The sequence below is a fragment of the Trichechus manatus genome, unplaced genomic scaffold, assembly GCF_000243295.1.
Source record: "Trichechus manatus latirostris isolate Lorelei unplaced genomic scaffold, TriManLat1.0 scaffold00006, whole genome shotgun sequence".
Classification (NCBI taxonomy): domain Eukaryota; kingdom Metazoa; phylum Chordata; class Mammalia; order Sirenia; family Trichechidae; genus Trichechus; species Trichechus manatus.
In genome coordinates this window covers 13,214,627-13,239,016 of record NW_004443942.1, presented here as the reverse complement: position 1 = coordinate 13,239,016, position 24,390 = coordinate 13,214,627, and the positions used below count along the sequence as shown (strand labels likewise).

At 39.3% G+C, this 24,390-nt stretch overlaps 1 protein-coding gene across 1 annotated transcript in view; it reads right to left on the bottom strand.

The window, feature by feature from the left end:
- NELL1 (neural EGFL like 1) overlaps positions 1–24,390 on the bottom strand; it is a gene marked incomplete at its 3' end in the record, with an annotated part of 870,822 nt that overhangs the window by 349,987 nt on the left and 496,445 nt on the right. Inside the window, exon 14 of the mRNA XM_004369835.2 lies at positions 2,197–2,319. Within this exon, the coding sequence (XP_004369892.1) occupies positions 2,197–2,319 (123 nt within the window). The remainder of the gene's footprint in view (positions 1–2,196; positions 2,320–24,390) is intronic.

Sequence of the window (24,390 nt, the reverse complement as noted above, 5' to 3'; positions counted from 1 at the left end):
CAGACACTGTCAAATTGCCATTCAAACAAGTTTTTCCAATTTACTATGTTAGTCTCAATGGCAACGGTTTTTTTTTGTTCATTTGTTTATGTTAGTCTTATGTGAAACTATTTACCTACCCTCACCAATATAGAATAAAATGAATCCTTTAAAATTCTTCCTCAATCTAATGCACGAAAATGGTGACTGTAGTGTCAGATATTATTTCTCTGTCATCACCAACATGTCAGAACATTGCTGCAGAGAAGTACTGACAATAGTACTAGCTATGTGTTCTTGGGCAGGTTAATTAACCTCTCTGTGCCTCAGCTGGAAACCCTGGTGGCACAGTGGTTAAGAGCTATGGCTGCTAACCAAAAGGTAGGCAGTTCAAATCCACCAGGCACCCCTTGGAAACTCTATGGGGCAGTTCTACTCTGTCCTATAGGGTCACTATGAGTCAGAATTGACTCGACGGCAACAGGTTTGGTTTGGTTTTGGTGCCTCAGTTTAGACACTTGTAAAATGGGGTGATAATAATTCCTACTCAGACGGTTGTGATTAAATGGAAAGAGAGATATAAAGAGCTAGAACAATGCTTAGCGCATAATATGTACTATATATAATGTTAAATATTACTATTATTGCTATTAGCATTTCTTCTGGGAATTCCTGGGTTTTTGTACATGTTGCCTCTTTCAACGTGATTGTGTATCTCTTCTTTTTGGCTGATTCAGTCAGTTAACACACATTTAATGGCTGTCTACAATGTGTCATGCACCATTCCAGTTGCAAGGGACAGGGCAGGGGACAAGATGAAATGATCGCTCTCATGGAGCTTGCATCCTAGTAAGAGGCAGGCACTAAGGAGATAAATATATAGACGTATAATGTTCTGTCAGGTTGTACGTGTGAAGAAAAATCAAGCAGGATAAGAGACTAAGAAGCGACGGGGGTGCTATTATAGATAGGGTGGTCAAGGAAAGTTTCTGTATGAGGGGAAATGTGAGTGGAGACCTGAAGGAAATGAGCACTGCGGCTGAGGGGTTAGTAAGCACAAAGTCCCTGAGACAGGAATGCAGTTGGCATGTTCGAGGCATCGCAAGGAACCAGTGTGGTGGCACAGAGAGAGTGAGGGAGAGAGCCAGGAGAGATGCCAACTGAGGGGAACCAGCAACCAGATTTGAATGTCCTCATGAGCCAGAGGGAGGTCTCTGAATTTGACTCTGAATGTAGAGAGAAGCCAGAGTACTGACTTCCAAATTGTTGAACCGTTCCCAAACACAAGGTGGGGGTGAAAACTTAAGCTCCCCACCCAAGCAGATACCCGAGTGTGGCCAAGAACAGTGCTCACTTGCCCTCTGAGTAAAGAGAGAGAATTTTAAAACACTGCATTCTATTCCATGAAATAAATATGTAAAAATAAACTTAAGCCTTCTATCGTTGTTGTTAGGAACCCTAATGGTGCAGAGGCTAAGAGCTACAGCTGCTGACCAAAAGGTTGGCAGTTTGAATCCGCTGGCAGCTCCTCAGAAACTTTATGGGGCAGTTCTACTCTGTCCTTTAGGGTCGCTATGAGTTGGAATCGACTCGATGGCAACAGGTTTGGATTTTTTGGTATTGTTGTTATTGGGTACCATGGAGTCGATTCCAATTCATAGTGACCCTGTGTGACAGACTAGAACTGCCCCACAGCATTTCCTAGGCTATAATCTTTACAGAAGCAGATTGCCAGGTCTTTCTCCCACAGAGCTACTGGGTGATTCTGAACCGCTGAACTTTCAGTTAGCCACCAAGCGCTTAAACCATTGTACCACCAGGGTTCCTTAAGCCTTCTATTACTGATGCATATTTTGGTTGTTTCCGGTTTTCAGTTAGTACAAATAATGCTACAAATTGTTTGATCACGAGGAACACAAGCCAATATTTGCAACTGGAGCTACCTTCACAAACCCAGCCGAAGGGGCCAAACTGAACAGAGCCATCAAGTTGTGGAAACATGTCCCTCCCACCCTCCTTGCCTTTTTTCCAACTCAAAAGCTAGACTCAAAGCATTTTTCTCCCTCTGTGATGAACAGTACCCTTGAGAGCTGATAGACCAGGAGCAGAAGCCCTGGCCACGCTCAGCCACCAGGATGGTGAAGAGGGTCTGCCACATGAGCACAAAGATCCAGGCAGGGTGGCAGGTCACAGCTCACCCCCCAACAGCCAGCTTACCTCTGCAGATGGTCCCGTTCCCCACATAACCCGGTTTGCAGGTGCAGCTGTGTCCCTGGACGGTGTTGGTGCAGATCGCATTCTTGTCACAGTTGTGCTGCCCACTGCCACATTCATCGTGCTCTGTTTGCAGGGTGAGAGAAAAGGAGATGCTTTTTCTTAACTTGCATTCACTGGTGGTGGAAAAGTTAGCTGCAACTCAACCAAATAAGATTGACAGCGAATACTATGTATTGGATGCTTGCTATATGCCTGGCATTTTCTATACCTGATATGGTTGAAATCTCAACAACTCTAAAAGATGTTATTATGCCCACTTTGCAGAGAAAGTGGCTTATGCAGGTCACATAACTGGTACCAAAAAAAAAAAAAAATCCAAACCCACTGCCATCAAGTTGATTCTGACTCACAGCGACCCTATAGGTAAGTGTTTTTTAAAGTCATTTCTTCTTCCAACTTCTGAAAGGCCTTCTGCAGAGGAGGAGCTCCAAGACAGTGGTTCGCAACCCAATGCAATTTTCACCCTCTCCTCTTGGAGGACATTTGACAATGCCTGAAGATATTTTCAGTTGTGATGAGTTGGAGAGGGAAGTGCTACTGGCATTTAGTGGGTAGAGGCCAGGGATGCTGCTGAGCACCCTAAAATGCTTGGGATAGCTCTCCAAAACATAGAAGTAATCAGCCCAAAACATCAATAATGCTGAAGTGGGGAAATCCTACTCGAAGGTTAAGAAGAAATAAAGAACCAAACCCATAGAAGAAAGTCTACTGCTTCTTGAGACCAAAGAAGATAAATAAAAGGAAGGTCTGACTATATCCTTGCAAAGGGGCATTTACCAATGAGAATGTTCAAAGTAGTAGCGCTGGCCACAGGGAATGGTGGTGAGCATGGGACTGTGCTGTGAGTAGGAAAGAGATTTACCCTCAGGACTCTATTTAAGGGTCTTCAGCAGTTAAACTCTAATTTTCCGTGCAGCCCATTTTTATAGGGTTTAGAATTCAACCTCTGGGTTAATGCATGATATGTTTTAATATAGATACACACACATCCACACACACACACACACACACACAAATACATGCATACTCTCACATACACACACACACACATTCAAATAGCGATGGCATCCTTAATCCATAAGATACGACAGGATGGAGCAGATCTAACACTACCAAATGTACTAAAAAAATTAAAGTTAGAAACCAAGATTTCACAGCTTACTATGCTTTTCTCTCATAATCAAGAAGTTTAAACAGATATACAAATGACTACTCTGTAATAAACAATATGGGAAAGTTTATATCGTTTACTCCCTTTAACATCTGCCAATATAACTTCTTATAAATTTTAAGAAGAAAAATTAAATAGGGTTATCTATATCATAAATGGGTTATAAAAGTTCATGTATCATAAAAGGTTATAAAACGAGAATTTAAGTCCCAGTTAGAATCCCCCCCAAAAATAATGCTAATTGCCAATAAAACTAAAAATTCAATATAGTTTTTTAAGCGAACTGCTAAATCAATGCACCAATCAATTGAAATATTATCCATCTTCATTAATTTTTATTTTAAATTTCCTAACAGGGAACTAGAAATGAGAAAGGTTAAATCCCGCAAAGTAGAGTTGTTTTAGTCACTCAACATGCAATTCTGTTCAAAGTAAAGCACGCACATGCATCTGACTCATGATTTAAAACCTTGGATTTTCCAAAGAAAATTTTTCTTTAGGCCTTAAGGCCACCCAAAACTGTCAGTGAGAAACGTGCACAGGTTAGTAAGCGGTGAGAAGGAAAGATTTATGATGACATGCTTCAGTCTGTGCTAAAGTCATCACCAGCACACTCCAGAAATAGTATAACCCCATGGATGTCTAATCAAATTTACAGACCTATCAAGCACCTAGTACGTGCAGGTGCAATACCAGATGATTCCAAGGACACAAGCGAGTCTAGGAATAGAGACTTAGATTCTGTTTTCAATCTCTATTTAAATCCATTTAGTAAATAATTATTAAGGTCTCTACTGGGAATATGAGTAGATATGGTCTCTGCTCTCATGAACATTTTAATAGGGGCCACCAGACCTCAATATGTAACTAACTGAAACACAAGGGAGAAGTGATAATTGTTATAAGCAGGTGACCTTATATTTTATTATACAAACAGGACATACTTTAGAGGGAAAGAGGGCTCTGCTAATAATTACGCTAGGAAAACAAGCATAATTCAGGATGACCTAAGCAAACTGGCATGTGTGGTCACTTGAGATAAGAGAAACAAAGACAAACTGCAGTGGAAATTCATCAGACTCTATTCTGAATGAGGAAAAGAGAGAAGCCTTCTTGTAAGAGGTAGTATTTGAATGTTAAAGAATGGACATTGTTTTGTCAGCCACAGTTGCCCATGAAGGGGCACTCCAGGCAAATGAACAGTGTGGAGAAAGGTATGATTTTATGAAACATCCCTAAAGTCTGGTCCATCCTTACCTACCCAGTCTTATCACCCATTGTTCTTGGAAGTAAACCCCCTTCTCTGATGAGGTCACCCTATCACTGCCCTGCAAATGTATGAGTTCATTCCTACCTCTCCAGCTTTTTCATGTTGTTCTCTTGACCTAGAATATCTTCTTCCAATGCAGTTGCAATAGGTATGTCCCTGCCTGGCTTCAAACACCATTTCAACCCCAGGCTGTTGCCATGAAGTCTTACACACTTGCTCTCTAGACCACATGGACTTCACCCATCTTGGAATCTCTTTAAAATTTAATAGCTTTATGTCTTTGTAGATGTTGTTGTTGTGTGCCGTCAAGTCAATTCTAACTCATGCAACAGTATAGAACAGAGTAGAACTGTCCCATAGGGTTTCCTAGGCTGTAATATTTATGGGAGCAGAAATCCAGGTCTTTTCTCCCATGGAGCCACTGGGTGGGTTGGAACCAATGACCTTTCGTTAGCAGCCAAGAGCTTAACCATTGCATCATTAGGGCTCCTTCTTTGGAGATAATTATATCAAAATATAGTATGATGTTATTTACAAGTTTTATCATTAATGCTTTATTAATTAAGTTTGAAGAAACTGTAGCAGATTTTCTACAATCCTCACATTACCTATCAATATTTACATGACAGTATTGATCCTAGAGAGCACCAAGAACTAAATACATATATGATATCATTTAATTCTCCCAACAATCATATGGTGAAAGTTTCCTCATTTTACAGATGAAGAAAGTGAGACATCTAGTAAATGGGGTAGCTCAGATCTGTGACTCTAGAAACCTAGGCTGAACCACATTATGACAGAGAAGTTACAAATAATTTGGATGTGATTGAAACGATATCAAGAATTATGTAACAGATTCCATAATACCAAAAATGGAAGACTGTCTTTTTCTATATTGGCCCCAAATTCCCACCGAGATCTTGGATATACTTCCTGAAAAGATCTGACCTTGGCATCAGGATCCCTGCCCCCCTAACCAAAGAACAAAGGCTACAAAACGTCCATATTTTATTCCTGTCATGCCCAAGTTTTCAAAGTGACCAAACCTTCAGTGACAGAGATGCCCAAAGAAGAAATGGTCTCCTTCTAACAATACCAAATTCCCTTCCAACTGGTAGAGATGCTCAAAAAAAGTAAAAGACGGTGCTTGTAGCACATCATACAGGTCAACAGCACATACAACAGAGCTACACCACATAGGTTAGATGATCCTGGGTTTGCCACTTTCTAGCTAAGTGAACCTGGGTATAATACCCAGCCTCAATCTTCTATACTGTAAAATGAGGATAATAGCAATACTTACCTCCTATATTAACTTAGTTAATCCTTACAACAATTCCCAAGATGTAGGTACTACTAGTAGTAATACTACTACTACTACTTGTGGGTAGACTTAATCATGAGATGGTAGTTAAAATTGGTTGAGTAAATGTTCTCTTTCCTCTATTGGCTGATAGTTCAGGCAGAAAGTTACGAGTAGACAGGCATTTGCAGATAATTAAATTAAAATACCTCTTTGAAGACTCAATGAAATATTTGTTTAGGATCAATTATGGTCCCCAGGAAACAAGACTATAGATTGGGAAAATAAAAAATGTATGTTGAGGATTGTTGATGTATGACCTGAGTTTAATTATAGAATATTGGGAATATCAAATGTCATAGAACAAAGGATAAAGATGGCAACAGAAGCCTGTCTCTCCACTAGTAATAATAATGATAATAATTGTTATACTGGTTAATATTTATTGAGTGCTCATCAAGCACTGTCATTACCATCTTGTTCTTTACTCCTTCCTTCTTCCTTCGCATCCATGGAATGGCTCAGAATAACTCTACTAATCCATCTGTAATAGTAACGCGGCATCCATGTTGTTGTTGTTAGGTGCCGTCGAGTTGGTCCTGACTCATAGTGACCCTATGTACACCAGAACAAAACACTGCCTGGTCCTGCGCCACGCTCACATTCATTGCCATGTTTGAGCCTATCGTTGCAGCCACTTTGTCAATCTATCTCACTGAAGGTCTTCCATTTTTCCACTGACCTTCTACATTACACTAAGCTGAAGTCCTTCTCCAGGGACTGGTCCCTCCTGATAACATGTCCGAAGTACCTGAGACAAAGTCTCGCCATCTTCGCTTTTAAGGAGCATTCTGGCTGTACTTCTTCCAAGACAGATTTGTTCATTCTTCAAGCAGTTTGTGGTATATTCAATATTCTTCACCAACACCATAATTCAAAGGCATCAATTCCTCTTTGATCTTCCTTATTCATCGTCCAGCTTTCCCATGCATATGAGGCAACTTAAAATACCATGGCTTGGGTCCTCAAAGTGACATCTTTGCTTTTGAACAGTTTAAAGAGGTCTCCTGAAGTAGATTTGTCCAATACAATATGTCATTTGCATTGGGCATCAATAGCCATTATCAATTAACGCATTGTTTTCTTTAGTGATTCACTAGTAAGAACCCAAACAATCTACTGGAAGAGCCAATTCAACTGTGGCTGTGAATGCCCCATGTTTGGGGTCTGGCTGGCTTGTGGCTTTACCTTGTTCAAAGTAACCTCTAATGTATCTTATAAAATTGAAACAATGACCCTGCTGGATTAGAAGCTGTCCTTGGCTCAAGGCCCTGGGTGTGGTTATGGGCAGAATGAATATGGCGGTAGGGTTTCAGAGAAGGAGGTACATAGGAGAGATGGAAGGGAATTAGTTCCCATTCTTTCTAATTCCATCACAGCAGTAAGAAGCAAAAGACAAAGTAGTAACTCAATCAAGTGCCCTTCTACTTGAATATATATTATTATATATTACATGTGGAGATTATATTAGTAATTTATATATATTTTATATGCATATAAAAATCTATGAGAATGTATATTATACTATTAACAGTGACTTCCACTGAGGGGGTTGGCTAGAGGACAAATGGGAGGGACTTATACTACTTATTTTATTCACTTTGTACTTTTGAATTTTTTACAACCAACATGTATCTTTTATAACAATAGTTTTGTTTTTTTTTTTTTGAGAAGAAAGAAAATTATTTCCAGATGTATCCAAGTTTGTATGGAAAGAGGCTGACAGCCCTGGATGCAAATCTCAGCACCGCCACCTATGAGAAGTTTGACAAAATGCGCTCCATTATCTGTGTGATAAAATGCAAACAATGATGCTATGACTAAAGAGTAGAAAACTTGGCTTACTCTTTGTCTCCTCAGCTCCTAAAATATTCTGCTACAGGGGTGATACTCAAGATACATTTATGTAATCAATGATCATGGAAGTAACTTTGTAAAGCATCTGGCACCATTTTTTGTACACAGTAGGTCCTCCAAAAATGGAAGAGTCTACCACTGCTGTTATCATTATCATCATCAACATCATCACAGTGTGGTGTTGGCCTATATTTTCCATAAAGCCTTCTGAATAATTCCAGAAATATTTTACTAGGAGCTCCGTTACTCTTGTCTATATCCCCTAGGCTCCTACAACACATTTTTCCTGTATCCAAATTCAGCTTTGTCAACTGCTTGCTCTGTGACCTTAGGATGAAACTTAATGTCTCTGAACTTCAGTGGCACCACCTTAAAATGGGAGCAATAAGATCCATCCCACAGACTTCTTGGGAAGATTAACTGAGAGAGTATGACAAAGTGTCGAGCAGGGTACTGGCCAAGAAATACGGATTCAGTAAATGTTAGGTTTTCTCCCCAGGGATAATGCAGAAATTCATCATTAAATTACAAAATTAATGAAGATGTGAATTGTGTACTAATGTTTCTGGGTTTTTTTAAAAATACCCAGTTCAAAAGGAATACTCAAAACTAAAATAAAAGAAACAAAACTGTTGTTTGACCAATGGTCACATAAGCATCCTCAAAGTGACTCTTTTTCTGAGGTCCTTTATCTCTCTCCTGTGAAGACACCAGCTTATGATTCTTTTGGTTCCACAACTACCCAGAGGAACTCTAAAGAAAGGTATCTAAAATTGAAACATGGCAAGAAAAATAATGCTGTGTTAAAGTTTTCATTTATCACAGAAGTTTGCCTTCTCCTTCAGGGATTCTTGGTATGAATGTGTTGTTCTTTGCCTTTCTGAAACAAGGAGATGATGCAGAAAAATAAAGGGAACTTGGGAGAAGGACTGGCAAAGGAGAAAAATTCCCTTTTTTTCCCCTTCATCAGTGACTGTGACTCCTTGTCCGGGTGCTTTGCGATTCAGGTGACTTACGAGCTCCCAAAGTAGAAGAAGATGAAATTATAGGAAAGTACAGAGTCCTGGAAGTTTTCTGCTCCTCTTATTCTGCTTTTCAACATATCCCCTCAAAAAACCAAAAGCCCATGCCTTCGAGTCCATTCCAGCTCATAGCGACCGTATGGGACAGAGAACTGCCCATAGGAGTTCCAAGGCTGTAAATCTTTTCAAGAGCACATCTTTCTCCTGTGGAGCAGCTGGTAGGTTAGCGTCTGAGTGCTTTAACCACTGTGCCACCAGGGCTCCTTCATATCCCCTCATTCCCATTGAATTCTTCCTCCATACTAAATCTTATATACAATTTTTCACACCATGGTTACTAATAAGCTTTGGTCTCTATACACTTACCTAGTTTTGCTTGGGGAAGCAACACTGGCCCCATAGGGGCAGGCAGGAGGTAGGGAGGAAAGAAAGACTCAGTGCTCAAGGGACACTGAGCTTCTGTTAAGGGTGATGGTATAATCTGAGAACAGGTAAGGGTGATGGTTGAACAATAATTAATGTCACTGAAATGTACATGTTAAGATTGCTGAAATGTCAAATGTTTTGTTACATATATACTTACCACGATTTAAAAAGAAAAACAACTAAGCTGCCTGGTGTAAGTCTGATATATCTATCTTGCCTCTCACCAGTTGGCAAACTCCTGGTATTCACATGTGGTAATAAATATCATTTTCTCCTCTGTATCTGTGGAAGATTATATTTTCCCAAGATGGCTGCAATGGCATCTTTCATCATACATGCTCTACTTCAATGTAACCTTGCCACTCCATTAAGAGGTGGAGTCCAATTAGCCTCCCCTTGAATCTGGGCTGACCTTAGAAATGTGCTTGTGATCAGTACAATGCAGCAAAAATGATGTTGGGTGATTTCCAAAGCTGTCAAAAGTCTCGCATCATCTGGAAAGCTTGTTCTCTGAATGCTCCATCTCAAAATATTCCCTTAGAACTGAATGGCCTAAGACACATGGAGAGGCCATATGTGTATATATGCTCTAGTCAGTAGTCCCATTTGAGCCTGTCTTGGAGTCATCCCAACCCAGGCAACAGACATGTGAGTGAATATGTCTCTAGATGATTCCACGTCCCAGCTTTTTGAGTTCCCTCAGTGCTTGAAGTCTTCTCAGCTGAAGCCCAGATGTCATGGAGAAATCAAGTACTTTCTGCTGTGCCCTGCCTGGATTATTAACCCTTAGAATTTATGAGCATAGTAAAATGGTGGTTGTTTTACATCACTAAGTTTGAGGTGGTCATTACACAGCCATTGATAACCAGGACAATTTCCCTAGCTCTAAGCCCAAGGCATGGTGGAGCAGGAGCTCAACACATTTTGTTTAATGGGGTTGAAATGAAAATCAAAGCACCAGACAGCTCTGTGTTTGTTCCTGAGGCAGTCTCCCATCCTCAAAGTGAGGCTTATTAAAGGATGGCTCACTATCTGTCACTTGCCTTACACTGTCTTATTCTGCAAAGCCTTCAGTTATCACCTAACATAGATGGGCCCTAAAATGATCCCAAAAGGGGAGCAATTCTGCAGCAATCAAAATGTATTTTCATGAACATCAACTGAATGACTGCCCTGGGAACTGCAATGCATATGTTGATAGCACTGCTGAAACCTGTCACCAAATTCTACATCCAGTTCCCCTGGCTGTTGCTATCTATCAATGTATAAATGGAGGAGGAAGTAGAAAATTACACCAAGAAAGCCAAAAGGTTTCTAATTGTATTGTTGAAGAATTTGCAGGAATCCAGGAGCACAGGCAGAGGTCAGAGTAAAGGCTTCTTTCTCCCTAGAGATGGGAAAGTGCAGTGATGAGAAATCTGAGCTCTGGTTAAAATCTCAGCTCTGCCACATGGCTGTGTGAACTTACCCAAGTTACAGACAATCTTTTGTACTTGTCTCTCATTTAATATAAAAGTCGTAAACTCTTCAGACAAGGAGTAGACTGGACTATTGGACATAAAATGATACTTGTGAAGAGTGTGCTTCTTAACGCAGGTAGATACATGAGACTAAATGGGCAGCTCCTGTCCAGAGGTGAGATGGGAAGGCAGAAAGGGTCAGGAGCTAGTTGAATGGACATGGGAAATCCGAGGCGGAAAGGAGGAGTGTGCTGTCACAGTATAGGGACAGCAACTAGGGTCACATAACAATGTATGTATCAATTTTTGTATGAGAGACTAACTTGAATTGTAAACTTTCACTTAAAGCACAACAATAAAACAAAGTTGTTGTAAAGATTAAACGAGATAATGTGTACCTGAAGTTACTCACATATTTATCATGCACCTGGCGTTACTGGGTGGCTCAAATGGTTAAGCACTCAACTATTAGTTGAAAGGTTGTCGGTTCGAACCCACCCAGAGGTGATCTGTTTCTGCAAGGTCACAGCCTTGAAAAGCCTGTAGAGCAGTTCTACTTTGCACACATAGGGTCATGATGAGTCGGAATCAGCTTTACGGCAACTAACAACAACAACAATCACACACCTACAATGTGCTTGCGATCTTCTAAACACAGAAAACAAAATGGTGTACAAATGAGATACATTTTCTGCCATGATGGAACTTACACTCTAGTGGGGAGACAAACAATAAGTAAATATGCGAAGAAATATGTTACATATTTTGGAGTAGAGATATTAAGATGAAGAATAACAAAGTAGGGCAAGGGGATAGAGAGTGATGAGGGTACTAAATTAGATAGAGAGGTCTGGGAAGGCTTCTCTGAGAACATTTAAACAAAGATCTGGATTAAATGAAGGAGTAAATCATACAACTCTCCTGGGAAGAGCATTCTAGATAGACAGAATGCCAAGAAAGAGGCTTGAAGTGGGAAAAAGAAGATCCAGGAGCCCTGGGTGGCAGGAGTAGAGTGAAGAAATGGAGTTATGGTAGAAAATCAGGTCTACCAGTTAGCCATGGCTCAAATCAGGTTGGTCTTCTTTAAGTAATATGGATTGTACTGTAAGAATGGCTGGAAGCCATTGATAGGTTTCCCATCACCCTCTACATGAATTGCTTAGCACAATGCTTAGCAGATCAGAAGCTCAATAAATGGCTGAGTTTCCATGTTACTATGGACTAATATCAAGGCAGGACAGAAGAAACAAATTCTCACCAGCAATACTGAGTTGAACCTACATTCATACAGCAAATGATGAGGCCTGAGGCTATACGACCTGCAGGCTCCACATGGGGCTGATATTTCAGGTCATATACACAAGATGTAGAAACAAGAAAAGAAATATGACACCAGAGATGTTGGACGTTCTATTCTCCCACAGACTATATTACTCTGCTCTTCATGGAAGTCCAATTGGGATGTAACAACACTTACTACAAGAAAATTTATTTGCTTGTGACTAAGTCACTGATGAAACTGCGAGCACGGTGGAACCAGGCCTTATATCTGTCCATGAGCTGAGGACCTAGAGTTGCATGCTCCAATATGGCAGCCACTAGCCACATGTGGGAGCCCTGGTGGCACAGTGGTTAAGAGCTTGCCTGCTAACAAAAAGGCAGGCAGTTTGAATCCACCAGCCGTTCCTTGGAAACCCTATGGGGCAGTTCTACTCTGTCCTATAGGGTAGCTATGAGTTGGAATCGACTCGACAGCAATGGGTTAGCCACATGTGGCTACTGAGCCCTTAAAATATGGCTAGTCTGGATTGAGATGCACTGTAAGTGCAAAAAAAAATACTGGATATCAAAGACTTTCTTCCAAAACGAAGAATGTAAAATATCTCAATGATTTTTATACTTATGATATGTTGAAACCATATGTTGAAACCATAGTATTTTAGATACACTATGTTACATAAAAAATTATTAAAATTAATTTCACTTGTTTATTTTTACTTTTCTTAATGGGGCGACTGTGATTTCTGGTTGCACAGGGTTAAGAGCTCAGCTGCTAACCAAAAGGTCGGTGGCTCAAATCCATCAGCCGCTCCTTGGAAACCCAATGGGGCAGTTCTACTCTGTCCTATAGGGTCACTATGAGTCGGAATCAACTCACCGCAATGGGGTTTTTTTTTTTTTTGGTTTAATGGGGCTGCTAGAAAATTTTTAATTACATATGCAGTTTGCATTATTATAGAATTATTAGACACAAACAGAGCAGGTGCTCAGTAAATGTGGACAGAAAAAAAGGGAGAAACACGAATATTGCTAAGAAGATAGGGTGGCAAATGGGGTTTATCTTAAAACCCGGGTCTGATGGTATGGTTATAGTTGCCTGGAATGCTGTATTAGAAAGGATTCAAGGTCAAACCCTAGAGAAGTGGAAAGACTGCTGGAGTTAACTTATAATATCTGTCATAGACACAAGAGGAAAACATGGCAGCCCACATCCCATGTATTGATCATTCTTGGATGGGGATAAGAATGATGATGATGATAATGATAATAGCAATAATTTCTTGAGAATATATTTTACAATGGATATGTGCTGAAAATTTGTACTTGCTATGCATTTTCCATTCACAATTTTATTTTATTTCTCACCACAACCTTGAAAGGTAGGAAATACTATCCCCTTTTTAAAGATGCAAAAATGAAAGTTCAGAGAGGTTAGTTTCCTAAGCTAATAAAAACTTCCAGGATTTGTACCCAGGGCAGCATTTCTCCAAAGCTCACACTCTAATCATGATCTGCCACAAACAGGCCCTTCCTCCTGATGACAGATCTCCCTAGCATGGTGGGTTGCCAGTATGGATGTCTGTTTTCTGCCTGCTCAGATGCTTGGTATCTGATCTATTCCTAGATTTGGATCTGTGCCTGATCCATGCTTTGGATATGATATAGTGATATGAGCTGAGTATATCTGGAACCTCCTTCCCTACCTTAGAAAGTTAGTCTAGATCAGCAGTTCCAAAGTTTTGGTATGCATCATGATCATGTGGAGTGTTTATTAAAAAAACAGACTGCTATGTCCTAACCTTAAAGTTTCTGATTCAGTCAGTCTAGCGTGGGGACTTGTGATCTGGATTTCCAGTAAGTTCCTAGGTGAAGCTGATGCTACTGGTTCAAACACCACAGTTTGAGAATCACTGGTCTGGATCCAGTTACCAGATCTTCTTGGTCACACAATATGTCATCTGTGGAGTTTTTAAAAATGAATCAATGCCCAATCCTTGACCAGATCAACTGGTGGGGTCCAGGCATACGCATTTTTGAAAATCGCCCCAGGATAGAAGTAATGACTGAGACTCACTGAGCTACCTAGTCCTTCTGTTTAACCCTCCTTTCCAGCTCTTCCAAAAGATAAAATAGGGAGAAGATAACCAGGCCTATTCCTGTCAAGGGGCCAGGCATTAATTGACAATATGGTAAAACAACTTTATAACTGAGAATAAGCCGGGGAGTCAATGGGTGAGTACTGGCGGGGAGGACAGGGGAATCTGGAAGCCACAGGACAGGCACAGCAGCAGGAGACTGAGTCCCTAGAAATGCTATCAGTAACTGACACTATGAGAATTCACTAGTTTGGCTAATAGCAATATTTTAATAGTAACTAAAGACTAGTATGTATTCAGCCCCTGCATTTGTTTCATAGCTGGAGAATCTTCCAACGTGAAGGACACTGACGTTTTAACTATCATCTGGCTCAACAGGAATGAAATTTGATGGAATGGAAATGATCCACATCTGTGAGGCTCCCCAAGAAAGAAACCCAGTGCAGCTAGCATCTAATCCTGAAAAATCTACAAAGCTAAGAATTTCAAGTATAAACATCATGAGATTTTTTTTTTTTTCATAAAAATAGGACAATCTCTAGGAATCTAAAAATCTGATACTGACTTCTCCCTTTGCAGTACCAAAAGGGGAAACAGCAGACCGTCTCTAAAACCGCCTGCGCTTTATCCCTGTCACTCAAAAAAAAAAAAAAAAACAAATTCAGAATCATCAAATGAAGTGACTTCTAAGCTGTAAAATTTTCTGGCGTTTGGTAACTTTGCAGAAGCACAATTCAAAACTACCCAGCATCTCATTACCACAAAGTTCCCAAAACACTTCCATTTTACATTTATTGGCAGAGGGTACTTTTCCTCTATACAGACATTGTTCCCTCCTTTCAAATGCTTCTTTACTGCCTGCAGCTATGCCAAAGATGCTGACTGGCTCTAAAATGCAAACAATTTTTAAAATATTTATTGATTTGGTTTTTCAAAACTTCTATAACAAAATGTTTTTTATTTATGCTACTGCCTCTCTATGGTCTTTATCCAGGCCCAAGCCATACCCAGTTCTTGAAAAGTTCCCCAAGTCATATCCGTTTACAGTATAATATCAGAGGCACTTTTACTCTTTATTTCTGACTGACCTGAAATTATCAAAACTGCCAAATACTTCAAATTTAAATTTTTCTGTCCCCTCAATCACTTTGAAAAGTAACCCTATCCGTTGTGAGGTAAATCAACAATTTACAATACAAAAAAATTACTCCGTTTACCTATCTGATCTATACTTCTGGATTTTTACATATTAGTAGTCAAATAACCAGATTTTTTTTCCTGTGCCTCATGTTTAGAAGAAGACGAGAAATGACAGGAAATATACTGTCAAGGTATATGTTAGAGTCACATTCACTTTAACCTTTCAAATGTTACAAATGACTATTACTCCTCAGTGATAAATGGTTTAAACAATGAGTTGAAAGTCCTGCAAAAAACTCAGTCATTAAAAATTCCAAGATGTCCACTCTGCTGTTTCTCTTTGGGCTGGAAAATATACTAGTGCCTTTTGTGAGATGTTTGCCCCAACAGGGATTTAAAATACTTCAAATCCTCAGCCTGATGTAATCTCTACTGACTAGACCATTTGTTTATCTAGAAAAGTGTGGCCATGACCCCTTCCTTGGCATTCTGTTTACACTTCTGTTATAGAATCAAAACAAACCTCTACTTCATAAAATCTTCACAGGAAACATCTATTTGAAAAATCTGTCACTACAAAGTGTGCCCTTTTAACTACACCTATGAGTCAAGTGAAAAGCAAGAACATGAAAATAATACATCTATACCAACAGTGCACATTGCCATATGTTTTTGAAAATGGAAACAGTGATAGACAATTATAATAGCTTAATGTTTCTGTTTCATCTCATACACGCACATATACAAACACCACACACACACACACACACCCCTAATGTGCTAATGATCTTGATAAAAGAATACTTTAAAAATCAAGCAAGACAAATAAGTCTTCATTTTATCTGCCTGAATTTATCTATTGTATACTCAATCAAAATTCATGATAAATATTTGTAGAATGTTTAATCATTAGCATACAGTACAATGAAAACTCTGTCATCCCATTTACTAAAATTAAAACATTTTAAAATTGTCACCTTTTAAAACATTCAGAATTGTCTGTTAGGAAACATATGATAATTATATCTTGACCAAATACGTGATTCTTCCACCTCATCCTCAAATTAAATAAATATCATTGCGCTTACACTAAGTCATTGTAAGCAAAGGTTGTAACTAAAACACACATCTCTGGGATTTGTGATAAAGAAAGATAATTATTACCGCATAAATAGGAAATGAAAGCACTATGAAAATAGAGTAGCTTAAAAGGAAAAACATAGTACCTAGTACTAATCATTGAATTAATACTACCCATTAGTCAAACATTATTTCCTGCAAGCAAATGGTGGTTCAAGTGTTATATTGTGTCTTTTTCCATACAGCTTTATCATTTAATAAAATCTCCTGAAATATGTAAGTTATGATGATAGGTTACGTTTGAATAGTATTTTAGTTAAAAAAAAAAAAAAAAGTTAAAACAATTTCATTTGCTGCTCCCACAAACTCTATAAGGAAGGCAGGAAGTTACACTATTGTCTTTATTTTACCCGATGATGTAACTAAGCTTCAGAAGGGTCCATGACTAAGTAACCATTAAGCTGAGACTCATAATCCAAGTATTCTAACTTCCAAGCCAAAAATTTTAACTCTAATCCACATGATAATAATAACCAATAACCAGCTGCCATGGAGTCAACTTTGACTTATAGCTACCCATATGTGTCAGAGTAAAACTATGCTCCATAGGGTTTTCAATGGCTGATTTTTCACAAGTAGATCACCAGGCCTTTTCTTCCCAATGCTCCTGTAGGTGGACTTTCTGTTAGCAGTCAAGAGTGTTAATCATTTTCTCCACCCAGGGATTCCAATAATAACAATAAAAAAACTCGTTGTTAATTCCAACTCATAATGACCCTATAGACAGAGTAGAACTGCCCCATAGGGTTTCCAAGACTGTAATCTTTACAGAAGTAGACTGCCACATCTTTTTCCCAAGAAGCGGCTGGTGGGTTTGAACCCCGACCTTTTGGTTAGCAGAGGAGTGCTTAACCACCGGGCCACCAGGGCTCCTTAATAATAACAACAGCTAATATTTATTGAGTCTAACCAAATGCAAGCAGAGTGCTCTGTCAAGCACTTACATCTCAAAACCACTGTAGGAAGAAAGTACTGTTGTAACACTGGATTTTACAAAATGAGGAAACTGAGGCATGGAAAAGTAAAGGTCAACATAGCTAGGAAGTAGTACAGTCGGGACTTGAACATGGACTTGCTTGACTCCAAAACCTAGTCATTCTCTCGAACTATTATATTGCTACCTTACAATATGCTCAATATGAAACCAAAAGTCTTCCCTTCCAGGGAGGCAGAAAAGCTTCGTATCAGTAGTATTTTATCTCCCCCATTCTCTACCAGAATTGCTGAAGTTGAGTAAACTGAAGCAACAAAACAGGTAAGAGTTAACAATTGGGCTCTAATCTATTCCTCCAGCTTCTGAGGATGGTTGATGAAAACTCTGACCCTTAGGTGCACTTCTTATAATATCAAGTGAGGAAATATCATCATTCGAGATAAATGAAGGCCTTACTAGCGTTGCAGGTACTGATTAGTGATCCAAGGGTGTCTTTCAACATGTCAGAAATGTTTAGCATCATTTTTGCCCGCAGCTGCACTTAAAATGGGAACTGGGCCAGCACCCCTCCCGGTATTAGTGGATTCTCAAGGCTTTTTAAACTGATAAGCCATAGACCCTGCTTCTCTGTGCTAATATGACGCAGACTAGGGCCAGTTCCCGTATTTTGGGTCCAAAACAAATCCCATACTGTTATGGGACAGCAAAAGCTGTGTTCAGGTGTCTGAGGCCTTTGTGATGCTGTTGCTTGTGCATGCTGCAGTACTTTCTGTCCTCTGTCCTATTGCAAAGCTAAGTAAATTTGCTTCTGGGTGAAACGACTGACAATACAAACAGGAAACCCAGACCTGCTGTCCTGCACAAGCAATGGCTGAGCATCTTTCCACAGTCCAATTTCAATCCTGCTAGATATGCCAAAAGAAGCCTTGATGGTGCAACGGTTAAGCAGTCGGCTGCTAACCAAAAGGTCCACGATTTGAAAACACCAGCTGCTCCATGGGAGAAAGATGTGGCAGTCTGCTTCCATAGGTTTACAGCCTTGGAAACCCTATGGGGCAGTTCCACTCTGTACTACAGGGTCACTATGAGTCGGAATCAACTCAATGGCAAGGGGTTTGGTTTGGTTTTTATGGTAGATACGACAAGCAAACATTTGTATTAAACTCAAACAACAACAAAAACGTTTTCTTTGCTCTTAATAGTTACAACATTCTGTGCAGCTAAGCAACAAGACCAGAGGACTCCGACCATAACCAAGGGAAACTTATTAAAAATTAAAATATTTCTGTATCCCAAGTAATACTTAGTTTTTATAATGCCAGAAGCACTCTTCATATTGTAAGCAAAAGAGAAGAAGTAATACAAGGTCTAAAGATTTCAATATAATTTACATGCACTAAACTTGAGAATGATGGTATGAGTAAGTTACTATAGCCCAAAGAACTGAGTAGGTAATCTTAATATTAATAATATGCTTAAGTTTACAGGACTTGCCTATAGTACAGGGTTTATGGAGAGCAGGTATAATGCTCTGATTTCTGATTTCAGGTATCATGTTCTGATATCTGATTTTTAAATTTAGCAAAATGCATTGCCAAAGAGAACATACAGTGTGTGTTGAATGAATGAAGACAGTAAATGTAGCGTTCTTAATAGTTGGTGGAGTTACCAAGTAATTATATAATAAATAAACCTAACAAAAATCAATTGGCATAACTGTGTTAGAGGCAGTTTACAGAATAAAGCAAGTTAAAGATGCATATGGCAGAAGGAGACTCATAGCAATATATCCCTTCCAGCATTATTTGTAATGGTAAAAACTAGTCAACAGAAGAAAGGATAAGTAAGCTGGGGACTATTCATACAATACTATTTGTACAATTCATACTGTTCATACAATACATACCTACCACATAGCAACTAAAATGAATGAACTAGAGGTATATATGAACATGGATAAATCTAAAAGACTTTACGCTGAGTGACAAAAGCAAGTGGCAGCTGAATAAACACAGCATGAGATCATTTTTATAAAGTTAAAAAAAATGCCAAAAATGCTACATATTCCTATGGATATATAAACACACAGTAATAGTATGAAAACATATACGGAAATGATAAGGACCAATTCCAACAAAGTAGTTATTTATGAATAAGGAGAAAGAGGAATGAGCTGCAGGAGGGGTATACAGCTACTTCAACACTATAACTTTTCTAAAGAAAGTACATATGGCAGTATATTAAGATTTAATCAGATTCGGTGATAGGTACAAAATTGTTCATTACATTATTCTCTAAATCTTTCTATATGTTTGTAATAGTTTGTGGAAATATTATTAAAGGGAATAAGCTTATAGTGTCCCAGAAGTTTATTCTGAAAGCGACTGCGGGAATATTCAAGATCATATAGCCAAGATCACACAGCCAGAGACTGCAGAACAGATAAGTGGCAACTCGAAAACTGAAACCCAATTTCTCTAATTTGCACATATGTGCTCTATTCCCCATGCCTTATAACAGATTATGCTTTGTGTGTGTGTGTGTGTGTGTGTGTGTGTGTTTTAGTTAAAAGAAAAATTTTATTCTTAATTTTAATTGGAGAAAAAAATCCCAGCTCTGTTCCTTCACTTCTGGGTAGCAATCTTTGTAGCCTTAAGGGCCGTAAATTTCAAGACTCTCAGAATGAGTAAAGGTGAGAGAAAAAAGCTGCAGGGCCATCTGAAAGTCTTTACATGTCTGAGGCTGGAAGGAATCATTTCACTGAAATTGCCAACACATAAACCTGCTACAGAAGCCAAGCACATTTGCAGAGTTGTAGATAAAGGGCTGGGGTGCGGTTATTCTTAATGGAGATGACAGCCATCTGTCTCACCCCTCAAATGTCAGCCTGAATTTCAACCAGCATCACAAGAAGCATCCCAGCCCAAGGCACAGGGGCTAAGGAGGAAATGCTGCTCACCTCCTTCTCCAGAATGATACTGACTGTGGAAAAAGAACACGAGCAAAAAAAATACTCATTTGCCCTTAGATTTCTTCTGTAATTTTAGCTTTACTCTAGTTGGTCCTCCCCTAAGGGATGACACATCCTCTTTTTTTTTTTTCTTTTAAATTCCAGAACATGGATCCGTTCCAAAAGGAAGAGGAAGCGAACTGACATTTATTGAGCTCTTCTGCCAGATGTTCTACAGGTATTTCCTTATTTAAGTCTCATAACTTCCCTTTGAGGCAGGTTATTATCAACCCTATTATTCAGAGAAAGAAAGGGAGGTTCCAATGGTTAAAAAACATATCTAAGCTTCTGTATCTATTACATAGCAAGAAATCTACTTAAAACCTATGGTTTTTCTATTATACAATGCTTACAAAAATCCATAAACTTTGACACTTCATTTCCTCTCTCTGAGCCTCAGTTTTTTTTTATCTGAAAGTGGGTAGATTGGAATAGCCTATCTTAAACATTCTATGACTCTCTGAACAGAGTGATCTGGAAGAGCAGATACAGAGATACAATTCACATAGATAATGGGAAAGAGGAGGTCAGAACACAGCCTGAGCCAAATAAAAGAGTTGGTGACAAGTTCCAGAGGCACTGTATGGAATTTAAAAATATACAGGCAAAAATTTGAAGGAGAAGTGTTCATTGCTTAACAGACCAATTAATCTATTCTTTGAGATAGGCCAGGTCATCAAGGATGAATTTATCATCTTAAGTATTAACATCTTAAGTGTTTGATTTTATGCCATCTGGACTCGTAAACCTCTAAAACAAAAGCTCATCTCTTTAGCAGGTATCTCATTTACTATCTTCCACCCTTTTCTATCCAGCTTATAACCAGAAAGAAAACTAGCTGACCTTCTTGATGACCAGTTTTCAGATGTGCTGTCTCTCTTCTATTCCTGCTCTCACTCCTTCATTCCATGAAGTCATGCTTCTTCCCTCCCTCAAAGACTAGCTCCAGACTCCCCTCTTCCATAAAGCCTTTCCTTGTCTAATCCCAATAGGACTCAGTGACTTCAATGATTCCTGATGTCTCCTGTCCCTCAGTACAGGAGGAAGAGGAAATGGGATTTTTACGTTCTGTTTCTACTATGTGCCAGATACTCTGCAAAGCCTTAACATGTGTAACCACATGAAATCATACTTCATCCTTACAATGAACTGTCAAGCTAGGCATTATGGTCTCTATTTCACTGATGACAAAACTGAAACTCAGCAAGATTAAAGTGACTTGTCCAAGGTTACACATTTAGCAAGTCAGAATTGACAACCAAATCAAGTTGGATTTAAACCGCAAACCCTTTCACTGCACTCAGAGAACAGCCTGGAGGTATGAAGAAATGTGGATCTTGGTTTCTTTTTCCCCTTTCCCAAATGGTACCAAGAGACTTTATTGTTCATTGCTACTCCTCTAGTTTTAAAATGCTAGACCCCTCAATGCCAGCAAGGCTTGCATTGCTGGGTGCTCAAGTGATATAAAAATAAAACCTATTATCCTCCAATAAATGCCATTAATGCTGACCAAGGATATTGAACGTAAGATCAAACACATTATCTTCTCCTTGAAATGAACCACACTACATCAGCATGCAAAATACTGTGTGGCTCCAGTTGCCACAGCTCAATAAAGACTTAACAAGACTTGGAAAAGGTCCAGGAACGAGCAATTAAAATATTCCAGGAGATGGAAAGGGCTGTCTTAGGAGAACAAACTAAAATCAATCAAGACCCTTAAGTTTACCCAGATAAAGACTGAGAACTGGTAGATTCAGTCTGTAACAACATGTTGGGATAGATAGTGTGAGCACATACATGCTGACCGTCATTGACATTTGCTACTTTTTGGCCATCTAGTATCTATTTCCTCTTCCTACTGGCTATCCTGTGTTCCTTAGAGGGAACTGCATTTCCTTATCCACTAGCAGTGTATTTTGGTGGAAGGGTAATCCCAGGAACATTCCTACTACTACAGGATATGAACGGATGGAACTTTCCTTTCTAAGATGGCCATTAAAGCCACAGAGCAGGCATGTGACCTAAGCTCAATCAAACTCTCCCTTTCCTTGAATTTTGAGTCTTGTCAGATAGAGAAAGTAGAAAGCAGAGGAAGTGACGGTTAAGCTTATTTATTGGACTATTCCTGCTATAAAACTATTCCTTCCTTCCTGCATCCTGGCCAGTGGGAGCCTCCTTGCCTCCTGCCTCTTTCTATACTAGTTTCTCCAACCTGCCAATCAATTCTATGAGCTCCTGGTGGCTTTGCAATAAATTCCTTTTGATTTAATTTAGTCAGAGTCAGTTTCAGATACTTCTTTTCTAAGAAACTTAACAGATATACTCATCAAAGCCCAGATATGGGGCTAAAAGGCAACCTCTTTTACTTGAACAATAGTCAATATGGGACAGGTTGACAACTAAATAGAGGAGAGGGGATTGACACGTGCCAGACACTGCACTAAGAGCTGTCTACCTATTATTACATTTAAGTCGCACAATAAACCTGCGAGGTGGAAAGTAGAATTTCAATTTCACAGACTGAAACTGAGGCTCAGGAAGTTTAAGTAGCTTGCCCAGGGGAACTGGTAAGAAATGAAGGAGACTTGAACAACATATAAGTATGTCTCTGGTTGAATTATAAAGGTGCTACATGAAAACAAGTGATACTTGAGTCATTTGTTTATACCTTAGGGAGTGGACATCAAGATAGAAAAATTTCTCTTACAACGTGTTTGGGAGACCCTGTCAGAAACAACCCATCTAGATGGATGAGTAGGTGGATGGATGAATGTGTGGATGGGTGGATGGGTAGATGGATGGGTGGGTGGATGATGAACTAAAAGATGAAAGACCAATTGGACTGGCTAAAGGGAAAACAATTCTTATATGATTAGCTGTTAAAGCATCAGCAACAATTCCTGGTAATACCAAAACAGAACAAAATGCTATACTGAAGTTGCCATTTGAAGATGTAATACACATTTACTTTACTGTACATATAGATTTTTTAAAACATCTAATTATAAAAGTGAGGAAATCCACAATTCATTTCATTAATAGGTGGCTTCAAACTTTCCATCTCGACAATTATAACCTAAGGCAAATATTAGGGATTGAACTGCCTCCTCAAAAAAAAACGTGTTCAAGTCCTAGCCTCCACTACTTTCAAATGTGACCTTATTTGGAAACAAGGTCTCTGCAGACGTAATCAGTTAACATGAGGTCACCCTGGAGTAGGGTGGGCCCTAATCCAATATGACTGGTGTCTTTACAGGAGAGGAGAAGAGACACAGACAGACACAGAGGGAAGAAGGCCGTGTGAAGACAGAGGCAGAGGCTGGAGTTAAGCTACCACAAGCCAAAGAACACCTGGGGCTACCAAAGCCGAAAGAGACAAGGAAGAATCTTCTCCAGAGCCTTCAGAGACAGCATGGTCCACCTATACCCTGAATTTGGACTTTAGCCGCCACAACTGTGAGAGAATAAATTTCTGTTGCTTTAAGCCACGCAGCTTGTGATATTTTGTTATGATAGTTCTAGGAAATAAAATCTAAAAATCTCCCTTATTAAGAAAACACATGATTTCACTTCAATTGAAACTGGCTCATTAATAAGGCTGGGCAACCTTCATTTTATTAAATTATATCTCCAATTGTCTTTTTTCTTAAAAAACAAAAAACAACTAGTGCTCTTTTGGGGGTTGGCCTGTGCTTTTTCTCAGAGACACTGACATACATCTTTACAAAGTGAAGGTCTCTCTTCAAGTGACTCGTTGGAAACAACAGGCATTTTACATATCAAGGCAAGTAAGAAAAAGGAAAGGGCTGTAGGAATGATGAGGGGAATGTGGGACATTAATTAAGAACAACCACTTGATTTTACAAAAGAGAAAACTGAAGGCCAGTGAAGTAAAGTGACTTATCCAAGCTCACCTAGTACTTGCGGGCAGACTTAGGACTCCGTCCTTGGTGACCTG